This window comes from Podarcis bocagei (genome assembly GCF_964188305.1).
Source record: "Podarcis bocagei genome assembly, chromosome: 1".
NCBI classification, from domain to species: domain Eukaryota; kingdom Metazoa; phylum Chordata; class Lepidosauria; order Squamata; family Lacertidae; genus Podarcis; species Podarcis bocagei.
This window is the reverse complement of record NC_138125.1, coordinates 7,829,546-7,844,728: the sequence shown is the minus strand read 5'-3', so window position 1 is coordinate 7,844,728 and position 15,183 is coordinate 7,829,546. Positions and strand designations below refer to the sequence as shown.

Below are 15,183 nucleotides of genomic sequence, written 5' to 3'. Positions count from 1 at the left end.
CATTGCATTGCCCTGTTTGTGGCTGAATTTTCTCATTTTTGTGGGATGTGTTGTCTCCATTGTACAACCTTGTCTGTTTTGTCATTGAAAAGGGTTTGGCACAGGAAATAGAGGCTCTGAAAGAAGAAATAGGAAAGGCCCAGCTTGGAAAGGACACACAGGTAAAGTGGTATTGAGCCGGCAGCTGGAGGGAGTCCTTTGCTTTGCAGTCTTCCTCTTCCTGCAGTGTGTCGCCTCCTTTCCTATCTGTCGGGGGTGGGGGGGCTCTTGCTGGGAGAGGCCTGGCGCTTTCATGCATTGCCATTGAACCCACAGGAGGCTGGGCCACTAGGTGAAGGGGGTGCTGTTCCACCAACATCAGCCAGCCCCTCCCTCCCTCCCTGCCTGCCTTCTGACTTACATCCAGTCCAGGAGGTGGCACTGGCTGTCATCTTAGCCTCAGTGTTGCCCTTGTAGAACTGAGCATCAGGAAGGATGGGGACAAGACCAGAATTTGCTTACTCTGCCTGCCATTGGCTGTTAGCTGCCCTTACTTTTTGTGCCCCGTTACTCTCTGGTGGGCGCCAGCTGCCGCTGATTGAACCATGAGATATATGTCTAATCAATTAAACGTTCATATGAACGATTAAAAGCCTATCGCTTGGCGAAAGAGGCATTCTCAACCAATCCGTCAGGCGATTTGTTAAAAGGAAATCAAAATTTACGAGCACATCATAAAACTGCGAGTGATTTGTTTCACAGTGCGGTTTGAAAGCTTCTGCACCCACGTTTAAGCAGCCTCCTCCGCCTGGTTGCATGCCAGAAGAGGAAGGGGGGAATGCACAAGCCTGAGGGTCTTCCTGCAGTGGGAAACTGATTTCACATTGCGTCCGAAACAGTCCCAGGAGTTTGCTTTGCTTAGAGTAAAGACTGCAGTCTTACACACACCCTTGGGGAGTCAGCTCTGTTTAAGTTCCTGGGAGTGACTTCAGAGCATACAAGTCATTTGCCTCAGTATTGTCCACTCACTTTCTGGGATCTCCACCTGTTACCTAATTATTTATCTGGAGAGACCAGAGTTCAAAACTGTCCCCTCCCGCAACCTTCGAAGCATATGGCCTACGGCTGAATTGCCACAGCACCCCCTTCCCTTTATGCACAGCCCTGCAATCCATAGCCAAGCAGTTGCTGTATTCTTACCTTACACTGAGCACTTGCAAAGTCGTCTTGGCACCTGTCAGGAGCTGAGCAAAGCACCCTGGGACATTGCCTAGAATTCCCTGCCATGTGCAGAGAGCCTCGTGGCAGGGATACACATCTATGTGGAAAGGGTTTCAGGAGGAAGAAGCTCTCAAAAACTTATTTTTATTATGTACAGTCGTACCTTGGATCCCGAACGCCTTGCGACTCGAACGTTTTGGCTCCCGGACACCGCAAACCTGGAAGTGAGTGTTCCGGTTTGCAAACGTTCTTTGGAACCCAAACGTCCAACACGGCTTCTGTGGCTTCCGATTGGCTGCAGGAACTTCCTGCAGCCAATCGGAAGCTACGCCTTGGTTGTCGGAACATTTTTGGAAGTCAAACGGACTTCCGGAACGGATTCCGTTTGACAACCAAGGTACAACTGTATTAAATTTGTATACTGCCCTGTACCTGTAGACCTCAGGGTGGTTCGAAACCACTGGAGTTACGTGTCCAAGAGCATAGCACCCTCTTAGAATCATAGCATTGGAAGGGACCCTAGGGGTCATCTAGTCCAACCCCCTGTAATGCAGGAATCGCTTGTCTACCTAAATAATCTGAGTGCCTGGCACAGAAGGTTACCAGACAGCTGTGTGCTGCTATACATTTTGTCTGGAGCTCAACTTTATTACAGTGGTACCTCGGGTTACATACGCTTCAGGTTACAGACTCCGCTAACCCAGAAATAGTGCTTCAGGTTAAGAACTTTGCTTCAGGTTGAGAACAGAAATCGTGCTCTGGCGGCGCAGTGGCAGCAGGAGGCCCCATTAGCTAAAGTGGTGCTTCAGATTAAGAACAGTTTCAGGTTAAGAACGGACCTCCGGAACGAATTAAGTACTTAACCTGAGGTACCACTGTATCTATTTGGAGGGGGAATGTATTGGGCTACATGGAGCATATTTTGTCTTGCCATTAAATGTTGCTCTTTTAATTTGTTATGGAAGAGGGCACCCGTGAGGTGAGCTTGGCTTCTCTGAAAGCGGGGCCTGGGGGGGGGGAAGCTTAGCTTCCAGATTATGCCCCATTTTCCTTGGGGGAGGCAGCCATGAAGCTTGATCTTTTCTGCCTCACTGTGTGCTGTAAGGTCTACTCCTGGAAAATGTTCACAGGTGCGCAGGTTTAGGACCATAGGAGGCATGCCACATGAGGCATTATATATATTTAGAGGTAAACAAATGTAATAATTTAAAAAATAAAATAAATGACAGGCAGCACATTAGATTGGGTAGTGGCGCATGAGGGCATAAAGCATGGGAGAGTTCAATGGGGCAAGTGCATGAGCAAGGGGCCTCTGACATCTAGCTGAGCCCGTAGCATTAAAACGCCCTTGCTGCTCCTTCTGAACTGCCTGGATTCCTTGTCATCCCAGGAGGTGTCTTCGCTATTACAGTGGTACCTCTGGATGTGAACAGGATCCATTCTGGAGCCCCGTTCGCATCCTGAGCAGAACGCAACTCACGTCTGCGGGTCGCGATTTGCCACTTCTGTGCATGTGCATGACGTCATTTTGAGCGCGTGCACAAGCGGCGAAACCCGGAAGTAGCACGCTCCGTTACTTCTGGGTCGCTGTGGAGCGTAATCTGAAAATGCTCAACCTGAACCACATTTAACCCGAGGTATGACTGTACTTACTCTTCCGTCTTAGGCAGTGTGAACTCTTGTTCTCTCTGCAGCGTTTGAACAGATGCAGCTAAGGGCCTAGAAGCCACATGGTGGCATTTATTGGGCGGCCAACACAAGTGTTGCACTTGCGGTCTTAAGATTGCTTTGTGGGAAATCCTGACATACTGCATCTTCTCCCTTGGCCATTCTAGCTCTTCATCTTGGGATTAAAATCCAGAGAAGGGGGAGAAATAGATACTCTAGTCCTGGGTTTCCCAAACTTGGGTCCCCAGCTGTGTTTGGACTACAGTTCCCATCATCCCACTGGTCCTGCTAGCTAGGGTTGATGGGAATTGTAGTCCAACAACAACCAGAGACCCAGGTTTGGGACTTTGCCCCAGTCCCTTTCTTCCATCAACCCCAAGCTGGACTTTGTTCTGTTACTATAAAAGCCCTTTTGAGCCAAACCTGGGTCTGGCATAGTCATCTCACTAAAAGTTTTTAATTGTGTTAGCGACATAAAACTTAACCTTGATTTCAGATGTGGCAATGGATGTCGGTGGTTAAAGCAGCCTTTCTCAACCTTGGGTCCCCAGGTGTTATTGAGCTACAACTCACTTCATCTCCGACCACTGGTCATACTAGCTGTGGACAATGGGGGTTGTAGTCCTACAGCTTCTGGAATATCCAAGACTGGGAAGGGATGGGTTAGAGCACGGGTGTCAAACACAAGGCCCGCGGGCCAAATGCGGCCCGCCAGACCTTGTCATGTGGCCCGTGTAGCCGCCGCCGGCCACCAGCCTTCACCTTTTATTCTCGCTTTTTTTTTTTTACACAAGAAAGCCGCCTCTTCAGCGCATGCGTGGCAGCCGACAAGCCAGAGAACGTCTGCCCTCTAGCGGCGCCAGCCGTTCTACACAGGAAACCTCCACTTTACATGCATTCAGGAAACCTCCACTTGTTTTTATATTGAGCGCATGCCATCCTGTGATGTGACAGATCCAACGGCTGCCTGAACCCTTCTCTCCTGTACTGTAAATCCTACAGATACAACCGGCCCTTTGAGGGTGACCAAACTGCTGATGCGGCCCCCGATGAATTTGAGTTTGACACCCCTGGGTTAGAGTGTGATGCTTTTAACTTTCAAACCTTAATTCCTTCAAGCTGGTCTTAGCCTCTGTATGGCCTTAAAAGAAGCCGTTATCTCTCTGGCCTGCAGATCCTCCAGACTCTGAGACTGGAAGGACAGTGGCTAATCTCCTGGCATTTGGGAATAGGAATAGCAAGTTAAAGATGCGTTGATTTAATGCGTTTAAACTATTTGTGCATTCAAAATAGCTTACAGAAACAAGAGCTTTTCCTAATAGTGATTTGAAATGTGAAAGAAAAGATATAGGCAGATTATTGGACCACAGAGTTTAACCCCTTTCAGCTACTTCTAGAAATTCCCATTTCTTCTTCTTCAGGGGCTGCTTCTGTTTTTGCACCTTTTTTGGTAAATGGGCCAATTGTTTGTTATCCTCAAATTTGATACTTTTGAGGGGTGTAGGGGCATTACTGTTTACATATACTTAGTGCTTCTTTTCAGACTAACTCTGTGTTGTGTACTCTTTCTGTAGATATCAGCTGCCCAAGAAGTCAGAGATCTTCAGAATCTGTAAGTGGTTTTTGCTGGTTTATAAAACTGCAGGTGTCCTTATTAACATGATAATGGTTGTTTTTTTCTACAGGTGCCTTTTTGTGACTGATCTTGATTTATGAGCAAACAGCTCTAGAATCTGAGAACTCCTTAACCTGCCTTAAATCTCTGAATTGGATTGTGCACTTCGATGTTAATCTAAGGCTAAGACTTTAAAAGCGAGGGGAAAGCACTTAGATAATTTTGACATAAGATAAATTGCCATTTTCTGTAACAAAGAGTGCCAGTACATGGAGATGTTGCATCCAACTTAGGGAGTCGGATCAAGAGGTTCAGAATACCGTTAACTATTTCAGTTGGTTTCTGATAATGTGGATTGCGGTCGGTGCTGCATAAGCAGAGAGTCATCCTGTTGAGTCCTTGCCGATTCCCGTTAAAAGGATCTTGGGTTGCTGAGCTGGTGAAAGATCCTGCAGCTTTGTGCATTAGTATGAGCTTCAAGGGGTAGTGAGTAAAGGTAAAGGGACCCCTGACCGTTAGGTCCATTCGTGACCGACTCTGGGGTTGCGGCGCTCATCTCACTTTGATGGCCGAGGGAGCCGGCGTACAGCTTCCAGGTCATGTGGCCAGCATGACTAAGCCGCTTCTGGCGAACCAGAGCAGCGCACGGAAACGCCGTTTACCTTCCCGCCACAGCAGTACCTATTTATCTACTTGCACTTTGACGTGCTTTTGAACTGCTTGGTTGGCAGGAGCAGGGACCGAGCAATGGGAACTCACCCCGTCGCGGGGATTCGAACTACCGACCTTCTGATCAGCAAGTCCTAGGCTCTGTGGTTTAACCCACAGCGCCACCCACGTCCCCGGGCTCTAGCATAGGATCTTTGAAACTGAGATGACAGAGACTAAACCTTGAACTGTTCACATCCAAAGCATGTTCTCTGCATCTAAGGCAGCTGTGGGGAACCTTTAGGCTGCCAGATGTTGCTGAACTTCAATTCCCTCACCCCTGGCAAGCCTGGCCCACGGCCAGGGAAAATGGGAGTTGCAGTTCAGCAACAACGGGAGCTCACCCTGTCGCAGGGATTCAAACTGCCGACCTTCTGATTAGCAAGTCCTAGGCTCTGTGGTTTAACCCACAACGCCACTCGCGTCCCTGGTAGTGGCATCACAATAAACCGCAAACAACATATGGCTATACATTTTCTTTGCACTTATTGTTCTAAAGCATGAACAGCAACAAACAGCACCCATGTGCCTCATAGATTTATTGAGTTGGTCTGCCGGCATTTTCTTGTAATAAGTTAATTTGATAATTGTCATGATATACCATTTCCACACCCCCCCAATCCATTCAAAAAGGGCTGTTTAAAATAAAAATAAATTGATAGCTGCTGCAAAAAAATAGCAATGCCAAACAACGGGTGGTGGTGGAGAACACAACCCCCTTCCACTTTTTTAAAAAACAAGCCGAATTCTAGCTAACAATCCACAGAGTCATAAAAATTCCAAAGCATAACCTCCTAAATTCAATTCAGCATAAACCAATAAAATCAAAATGCCCAGCAGCAGAAATAAAATAAGCCGTATCACTGCGTAAGGTCATAAGAAGAGCCTGCAGGATCAGGGCAATGGCTCATTTAATCCGGCATCCTGTTCTCACAGTGGCTGAGCAGATGCCCCAAAGCAGGATTCGAGCACCGGCGCCTCTCCTCCTCCTGCCGTTTCCGGTAACTGGCATTCAGGGGCATTTCTGCCTCCAGCTGTCGAGGCAGAGCATCGCCGCCATGAGTGGTAGCTGTCGATAGCCCCCTCCTCCATAAATTTCTCTCATCTTCTTTAAAGTCATCTAAGGTGGTGGTCCGGGACGTGGGTGGCGCTGTGGGTTAAACCACAGAGCCTAGGACTTGCAGATCAGAAGGTTGGTGGTTCGAATCCCCGCAACGGGGTGAGCTCCCGTTGCTCAGTCCCTGCTCCTGCCCACCTAGCAGTTCAAAAGCACATCAAAGTGCAAGTAGATGAATAGGTACCGCTCTGGCGGGAAGGTAAACGGCGTTTCCATGTGCTGCTCTGGTTCGCCAGAAGCGGCTTAGTCATGCTGGCCACATGACCCGGAAACTGTACGCCAGCTCCTTCGGCCAATAAAGCGAGATGAGCGCCGCAACCCCAGAGTCGGTCACAACTGGACCTAACGGTCAGGGGTCCCTTTACCTTTAAGGTGGTGGTCCTCACTGCCTCCTGTGGGAGCGAGTTCCATGGTTCCATGCTGTGTGAAGAAGTGCTTCATTTTATCTGCCCATAATTGTCCCAACGTTCAATTTTGCCGGATGTCTGCAAGTTCTAGTGTTAGAACTTAGGAAATGCTTACCTCTCAAAATGCTTTCCAGGGACAGGAATATTTTGGCCCGTTCCTAAAGAAGAAAGCGGAGAGTGCCAGCCAGACAACAAGGCCTTTAAAACCACATGAGTTCTGTTTAGGCACATAATTTTGTTGTCGTCGTACTTCTGCTTCTACCCATTGAACCCCTGCATGCTGTGGGCCTGATTTATGTCTGTGCTGTGCCTCCACAGTCGGAGGCAGTAATGCATGTGGGTATCAGTTGCTACAAATGGCAGACGGAGGAAATGTTCTTGCAGGTTTCCCAAAAGCATCTCAGTGGCCAGTCCGAGAACAGGGTGCTGGTCTAGCTGGGCCACTGGCCTGATCCTGCAGGCTCTTCTTGTGTTCTTATGGGCACACAGAACAAAAGACGTTGACCCAGGTTATAAATGCTGGCCTGTTTCAAGGCAACACCACAGTGACACAGTGGAGACACACCAAAAGCTTCTAATAGGCCTCGGTCCAGTATACCTGAAGGAGCGTCTCCACCCCCATCGTTCTGCCCGGACACTGAGGTCCAGCTCTGAGGGCCTTCTGGCAGTTCCTTCACTGTGAGAAGCTAGGTTACAGGGAACCAGGCAGAGGGCCTTCTCGGTAGTGGCGCCCGGCCTGTGTAACGCCCTCCCACCAGATGTCAAAGAGAAAAACAACTACCAGACTTTTAGAAGACATCTGAAGGCAGCCCTGTTTAAGGAAGCTTTGAATGTTTAACAGGCCACTGTATTTTAATACTTTGTTGGAAGCCGCCCAGGGTGGCTGGGGAGACCCATAATAATAAATAATAATAATCATCATCATCATCATCATCATCATCATCATCATCATCATCACATCTTTTGACTATTGTTTGTCAGTGTTAAATCTGCATTTTTTAAAAAAATGAGACTTGACTTCTCTTGTGCTTCCTTTTGCAGATTGAAGAGGAAAGAGGAGCAGGTGACAAGTATGGAGGTGTCGTTGAGAGAAAAGGAGAGTGAGATTGCCAAGAAAGGAGAGTGGCTTCAGGTAGAGTCTTGTGAAGTGCTCAGCGCTCTCTTGGAGCCTACAGGAGTGCAGAGCTTGCATATCTGATCTGTTGTTCTTTCTCCCTTTTAAAAAATGCCCATAGGGACAACAGGATACACTGCAGCACTTGAACAACAAAGTCAAGGAACTTGAGCAGCTGAACTCTCAGCAGGTGGGGGCTACTTGCTGTGCTTCTTATCCCTCCTTTCAGAGTTTGTTTAATGCATCCTAAAGCTTTTGCTAGGAAAGGCAACACCTTAGTGACAGAGTACCTGTGCTGCGTTCAAAAGGTCCCAATATCTTTACTCCCCAATATCTTCAGGTGGGAACAAGAGACACTACCTGGAACCCCGGAGAGCCTCTTGCAGTCAGTGTTCACGATACTGAGCTGCATGAATCAAGGGTCTTACCTCAGTATAAGGCAGCTTCTTGCATTCCTATCCCTTGCCCTATCTAAGCAGTCATAACCAGGCAGGGGTCATGACATTGTTAGCCGAACTGCCACAGTGAAAGCAAATCCTTTCTTCCCTGTTAGGTTTCTGCTTCTTCGTCGATCAAGGACCTTGAGGCTCTGTAAGTAAACCGAGTGGAGCATCTACCACAGTTACTATGCTTTTTCATCCAGCTGTGTGTGATGGCTGTACTCTTGGGGGGGGGGTGAGAGAGAGAGAGAGAGAGAAAGAGAAAGCGAAAGCGAAAGCGCACTCATGACCACATTTCAATTAATACAGTGGTACCTCTGGTTGCAAACGGAGGCCTGTTCGCAACATGAGCAGAATGCAACCCGCAGTGGCGCGTCTGCACATGCGCAGGTTGTGATTCGCCACATCTGTGCAAGTGCATGACGTCATTTTGCACGCATGCGCGAGCGGCGAAACCCAGAAGTAACCCTTTCCAGTACTTCCGGGTTGCTGTGGGACGCAACCTGAAAATATGTATCGGGAAGCAAACGTAACATGAGGTATGACTGTATTTGGCATTGTCTAGAGTAGCATTCTGCACCTTCCCAAAGAGCTGCTTCTCTCTGATCTCCTTCAAAGGTGCAGTGAAAGTTGGGCACATCATTTGTTGCCAGGCAGATGAGCAAGAGCAGCAGTCATTAGTTACTTGGGGGGGAAATGTCCATGCAAAACTGTTTCCATACAACTCAGCCCAAACTTTGCTCCCTGGTCATGTAGAGTAAAACTATTCTATCTTGGGCAGTGTGTCAAATAATTCAGTATCTGCTTGCCAGTTCACATGTCTGCCACAACACAGACTGGGAAGAATTATCATCTGAGCACTTATGCAGAGAAATCTGGGAGGTTCTGTAAATACTGTGATCCTTCCTTAACTTACATAAAACCAGCATGTTACCTGCTCTGTGAACCACTTTTGGCTTATTTCGGTAAAGAGAATTAGGATGCACATAACAAAAGCAACCTCAATAAATGGAGTAAATAAACTGCAGATCTGCAAGAAAGCAATGTGAATAACTTTTAAATTGTGTCCGCAGACTGAAAACGAAGCAAGAAGAAATGCAAAAGATGGAGATCTTACTAGATGAGAGGGGGAAAGAAGTCTCTCACCAAAGAAAAGAATTGCAGGTGACAGCATAGGGGCCTTAGGAGGAGGAGAAGAGGGACAAGAGAGATGAATGGGCAGCCATGTCTAACACATCGTCCTCTCTTGCAGGTTGTACAGGAGGAGAATCGGTTACTAAGAGCACAGATTCAGGAAATAAAGCAGGAAAATGGAGAGCAGGTATTTCTCCTGATTGCTGATTTGCAGTGCGCATAGAGAGAGATGGGATGCTATGTTGTATTTGTACATGCCAGAATTTTAAATAATTTCGGTTGAAAATGTTCAGGAGGCAAAATCTATGGGGAAGTAAGATCTAAATCACCCGCAGTAACTGCTTCCTGTGTTCTGTTGAGGGAGGGAGGCCACATTTTTCCCTGCATGAATTCTTGGTGGATTCTCGGGGGAGGGAGAGGCTTTGGCTGCCTCTCCCTTTGCATTGATCCTTCTGCAGGCCCCACCTGTGACCTGCCACTGCAGCCTCTGCGTTTGAGCCTTGAGAAGCTGCTTGGAAGAGAGACGTACTGACAAAGGGGCTCAGGCGCCTGCTCTGCGGCTTGTGCATATCCCTTGCCTATTGACTATGAACTGATTGTGCAAACCAGGTGGCAATGTGGCGAACCAACCTTTGGATGCTGCAGCCGAAAGCAACATATTGCTGCATAATTAATCTTGATAAAAGCCAGTCATCTGCCAGGCACCTACCTGCTTCTGTTTAAATAGGGTGTCCTGATCTCTTTCAGGAATCTCTGGCCATCAGGAATGAACAGCTTCTACAGCTGTAAGTATTGGTAGTCAATTAGAAGCCATTTTAGCAAGTAAGCAGCAATGTAAATCAATCTGTAATAATACTGTTACCCCAATTAAACTGTAACATTCCCTTTTCACGGGTGAAGGCAAATATGTTTCCTTTGGATGGAATGGATAATCCGGCGTTCCTAGTTCTCTTCCCCAGCTGGTCTTCCCCGCTAAAATTGCCTCCCCGCTCCTGTTTTCTCTCCCATCAGAACGTGCCTTTTTCTCTTCCTAAATATGCTAGCCAGGCTGCCATTAAACACTGTGAAGTGTAATGTGCAGTTGAGTCCTAGGCTCTCACGTTTCTAAACTCTGCAAGCTTCTAGCCTTCATGGCCCAAGGGAGAACCGTGACATTTTTCTGGGCATATTTTCCATGGAAGGGGACAAATGGGGTGGGGTGAGGTGGGAACTCCTGCAGAATCACGGAGCCATGTTCTTGCGTGGAGGGGGGATTCTCAGGGTTCAATGAAATGCGTGTTTCTGACGCTTTCTGTTTCGTATGGATTCAGCATCACAGGCAAAGAGGGGGAGATAGCCAGCCTCCAGAAGGAGTTGGGCTCCTTGAAACATGCGGTGGAGCAACAGAGGCAAAAGAACAACGTAAGTAGCCTGGAATTCACTGGGGGAGCTTGACTCTGCTTTAAGGTGCTTCTTGCCCGTCATGTGGGTACTGAGCAGGAAGCGCTCTGTCTCCTTCCTGTAACAGCCAGAGCAGCCTGGCTTTCCCAGTAGCCAGAGACAGATCCTGCTCTGCGTGGTAAGAGACTGCTGCACGCAGACTACTGGGGCAAGTTGAGCTCTGGTTTGCGGGCGAAACCTCAGAAGGCCGGAACTGAGCTTTGCATGCCTAGGTGTGTGAGTCTATGGAATACGACGAAGGGGAAGGATTTTGGGAGGCCATATCCAAACGTGGGCAGACCTGAGCTACAGAAGCTTGGGAAGTACTTGCTCAGTCCAAGAAAGCAAGCTCTTGTCACCTTGTTGTGTGCCTTCATTTCACCTGTTCCAGAGATCCTTTGGCTTGGCTTGGCTTCCTTCTTAAATTTGGGCAGGGGAGCGTGTGCCTCTCCACATGTGTTGGTCTGCCACTTCCATCATCCATGATCGTTAGTGGCTGGGGCTGATAGGAGCTAAAGTCCATCATCATTTGGCGTGGCTACAGGCTCTCCACCACTGCTTTAAATCCTTGTGTTTTCATTTAACCAAGGCTGAAATGTTCCGGGCAATCAAATACTCTTTTCTAAGGTGGGCATTGTGTGGTGCCTGCCTGTGTCTTTTTGAACTTCCCTTTCAGCCAGCTTTTTCCCCCTTGGCAAGTGAAGTACAAATAACTAAATGAAATAGAAACAGACTTTCTGGGTCTCCTCCCTAAAATTGATGGGGTCCAGCAACACACTGGAACAAAAGGGTGTCTTTGATTAGTATTTGCAGACACTTTGCACCCTTGTTGGGAATGAGTGGGAGCAGAACTGATGCATGGAACCAAACTCCTCAGGGAACTGTGTTAACCTTTCAAGCCTTCAGTACCTGTGCAAAAAATATCCCCCACTCTAAATTCAGAATGGACATTATACCTGGGCTCTTTTTTTCAGTAGCTAGAACTTCTTAGGAAGTTTTCTAGCGGACGCCAGCTTAGCTAGAAAACGAGAAGCAGAACACAGTCCTCAAAACAAACGGATGAATATTCTCTGGGTGACTAAAGGCCAGTCCAGCCCTATAGTCCACTCATTATTTGCTTAGAGCAGTGTTGGCTTGTGCTGCTTATTCTGCATGTGTCTCCAGAAGTCTGCTCCATCTGTTGCTTCCTCTATCCCAGGAGCATTTGGAAACCCTGAAATGAATTGAACAGTTACGTTTGCAGACGGCACTTTTCCTCCTACAACCATGATCTCACATTTTCTGTGTTATTTCATATCCGTGAGAGTTGAGATTTCCCCGAAGAGCTGAGCTTGTGAGCCTGGGTGTCTTCAGGGGCCCCCAGCCTGTGTGTTGAAGCCCTTTGAACATGCCACAGTGCTACATGTCTACATTGCAGGTGACCCTTCCAACTCAACAATGGGCATTTATAGAATTGCAAACTAGTGAAGTAGCACAGTTGCAAAAAAAGAGAATAAATAAGCTGACGTATCACACCCCTGAAATGCTTTTCCTGTCCCTAAGCTTCCTTTAAGCCCAAGCATCCCACAATATAAATAATATAAAAAATAACTTTAAAAAATATTAGATGTGTCCCTCTTCAAGCTAATTTAAACACACATAGCACACATTCCTAGTTGTGAGTAGTGCAGTTGGGTTGAGGCATGGCTAAACCAGGCCCTCATTGAGGCCTGCCTTGTGCTAATAGGAACCCCCCCCCCCAAAAAAAAATCATGCAGTCCTAGGCAGGCAGCAAAAAAACCCTGAAGGAGCGTCTCCACTCCCATCGTTCAGCCCGGACACTGAGGTCCAGCACCAAGGGCCTTCTGGTGGTTCCCTCATTGCGAGAAGTGAGGTTACAGGGAACCAGACAGAGGGCCTTCTCGGTAGTGGCACCTGCCCTGTGGAACGCCCTCCCACCAGATGTCAAGGAAATAAGCAGCTATCTTCTCTTTAAAAGACATCTGAAGGCAGCCCTGTTCAGCTTGGTGGAGCAGAAGTTGCATAGCCTGGTGTACTAGATCCCTCATTCCACCACAGTTGCTAGAGGAGATCTGCCTCCACTCTCAGAGGCGATATCCTGGGGTTCACATGGGGAGAACCTTGTTGGACCCAGGTCCTGGCTGCCACTCTGGGAGCAGGATTCTGGACCCGATGTACCTGTGGCCTGGTCGAGCAGAACTGCTCTCAGGTTCTTATAAGAAGCCGGTGTAGAGTAGCAGGAAATGCCCTTGCCCTGGGTTCAGGAGCAGGTGGGTGAAATGCAACAGATGCCAGAGAAAAAGGGGTCCTCTCCCCCCAACAGTTGCTAATTTCGGGAGTCAATATGGCGGGGGGAGTAAAGCCCTTCTAGCAGAATGGCTGAGGAAAGCATAGAAATGATTCAATTTGACTTACTTCATTAAGATGCTGCTTTGTTTGCTCTCTTTAAAATGCAACATTTTTGACGCCGACAAAAAAAGTTAGTCCTCTAGTCTGCCTCGTGGTCCAGCCAACGCAGCGCGAATTGGAGCAGGACTTTCACCTTCTCTTGGAAGCCACCTGCAGTTTGGTAGGAGGGTGAACGTCGGACGCTACCTTCACATTGAGTCAGATCATTGGTCTTCCTAGCCCAGCGCTGTTTACCTTAACTGGCTGAGCTCTCCAGATTCTCAGTCAAGTGGGTCCTTTTGTAATCGAAGCTACTAGGGATTCAACCTGAGACCATGGCTGGATCTACACAGATATAAAAAACCGCTATAAAAACCTTATTGGAAAAATTAGCTCCCAATGCAATTTCCCATTGGCTTCGGATTGCAGCTCCACACCGCCCTCTGGTGTCACATTCGTGTAACGCATTTATAACGTAATAATTGACCTGTGTAGCGGAGTCCCTTCTGTATGCAAAGGATCCCTTCTGTTTCTGAGCTATGCACCCTCCCTAGGCTGATGGCCCTGACTGCTGCAGGTGATGCTGAATTGCTGTCGATTTCTGGGTTATGCAGGTGAATTAAAGCTTGGTTGGTCCCAGGGTGCGTGTGTGTGTATTGATCACTTTTGAATACTCCTCCTCCTCCTCCTTCCTCACAAATGCAGTCAAAGGGGGGGAGGGTTCCTAGTAGTAATGCTGTAGGCAGAACCAGGAAATAGAATGGCAGGACATTGGGGAAGAACTAGCTTTTTTTCCTCTTTTTGCTTTTGAACCCCCCCCCCCGACAAATTCTCTTTCCCTTTTTAACATCACACTTGGTGTTTTTTTTTTGCTAGCGTGCCTCATCTTAATTGACCACCCAAATCATTTTGCAGTAACCTGCACTTAAATGCAAGCGCTCTCTCGCTCTCTGAAGTGAAAGCAAGACACCGTTTGATTATTGGCTGAACTGAAACCATATCTTTCTAAAAACGATTAGGACCTTCGAGAGAAAAACTGGAAAGCCATGGAAGCATTGGCCTCAACTGAAAAATTGCTGCAGGACAAAGTGAACAAGACTGCTAAGGTTGTAATACTAACTGCTAGAAACAACTGCATTGAAACTAGAAGTGATTCGGCAGCCGCCTTTTAGAATCAAATGGAAGCATTTAGCTTTTACTGCAATTTTAAATACACTCTGTTCTGAATGCTCTCTTTGTCTCTCTCTCGTACTGCACTTTCCACCTCTGCTTCTGCATGTCATCTTAAACCTTCTCTTTCTGTTATGTCCCCCTCCCCTTTTGATTTGTGAGCATGCTGTCTGCTATGGTTTTGCTTGGAACAGTTGCTAGAGCTATAGGGCTGTGTTCTCCCTCTCTCTGCCCCCCCCCCGGAGTTGGGAATCACACCTGCCAGCATCTTGTTGGCCACCCAAACACCCTCTCACTTTTGTGCCCATTGAAACCTGTCCATCATGTAAGGACTGTCATACTCGGTGCCCTTAAAAGAAGGTTGAAATTAAACACGCAGGCCATGATTCAAGCCGATTTAAAAAAACCTAAACTAAAAACTTTCCCCATTTATTTTGACAGAAGAATGAAGCACAAGCTGCACACCCAAAAGGGCTACTTTTGCTTTTCATGCACACAGTCCTTGAAATGGCTAAGATTTGGAAGCGTTCAAGCCGGGCTGGGATTGCAACGAAATTGGGATACCTGCTGCTGCCACGGCATCTCCTAGTGAAGTGTCATTGGCCCACTATAATTTTTGCAGACGAAAGGAAAGAGCATAAACGAAGCGTATGGATAGGTTAAACAAAATTCTAAATGGCAAAATAGCCTCAAATGTGGACTATGGTGTGAAGTTTTGACTATGGTGTGAATTTAGATGCGGCAACCTGGATCTGGCAAGTTAAGGAAAAATTCTAAATTTAAAAAAGTTAAGTGTTTAATAT

The 15,183-nt window shown here is 47.5% G+C and overlaps 1 protein-coding gene across 5 annotated transcripts in view; it reads left to right on the top strand.

The window, feature by feature from the left end:
* Nucleotides 1–15,183, top strand: part of KTN1 (kinectin 1) — a 103,420-nt gene that overhangs the window by 69,631 nt on the left and 18,606 nt on the right. For 2 of the 5 annotated variants that reach the window (XM_081191199.1, XM_081191197.1), the window contains exons 24-33: nucleotides 93–161; nucleotides 4,443–4,480; nucleotides 7,757–7,847; nucleotides 7,951–8,019; nucleotides 8,383–8,420; nucleotides 9,343–9,433; nucleotides 9,522–9,590; nucleotides 10,151–10,188; nucleotides 10,714–10,804; nucleotides 14,230–14,316. In XM_081191199.1, coding sequence (XP_081047325.1) covers nucleotides 93–161; nucleotides 4,443–4,480; nucleotides 7,757–7,847; nucleotides 7,951–8,019; nucleotides 8,383–8,420; nucleotides 9,343–9,433; nucleotides 9,522–9,590; nucleotides 10,151–10,188; nucleotides 10,714–10,804; nucleotides 14,230–14,316 — 681 coding nt within the window. The remainder of the gene's footprint in view (nucleotides 1–92; nucleotides 162–4,442; nucleotides 4,481–7,756; nucleotides 7,848–7,950; nucleotides 8,020–8,382; nucleotides 8,421–9,342; nucleotides 9,434–9,521; nucleotides 9,591–10,150; nucleotides 10,189–10,713; nucleotides 10,805–14,229; nucleotides 14,317–15,183) is intronic. The other 3 variants (XM_081191201.1, XM_081191200.1, XM_081191198.1) reach the window with 2 other exon arrangements.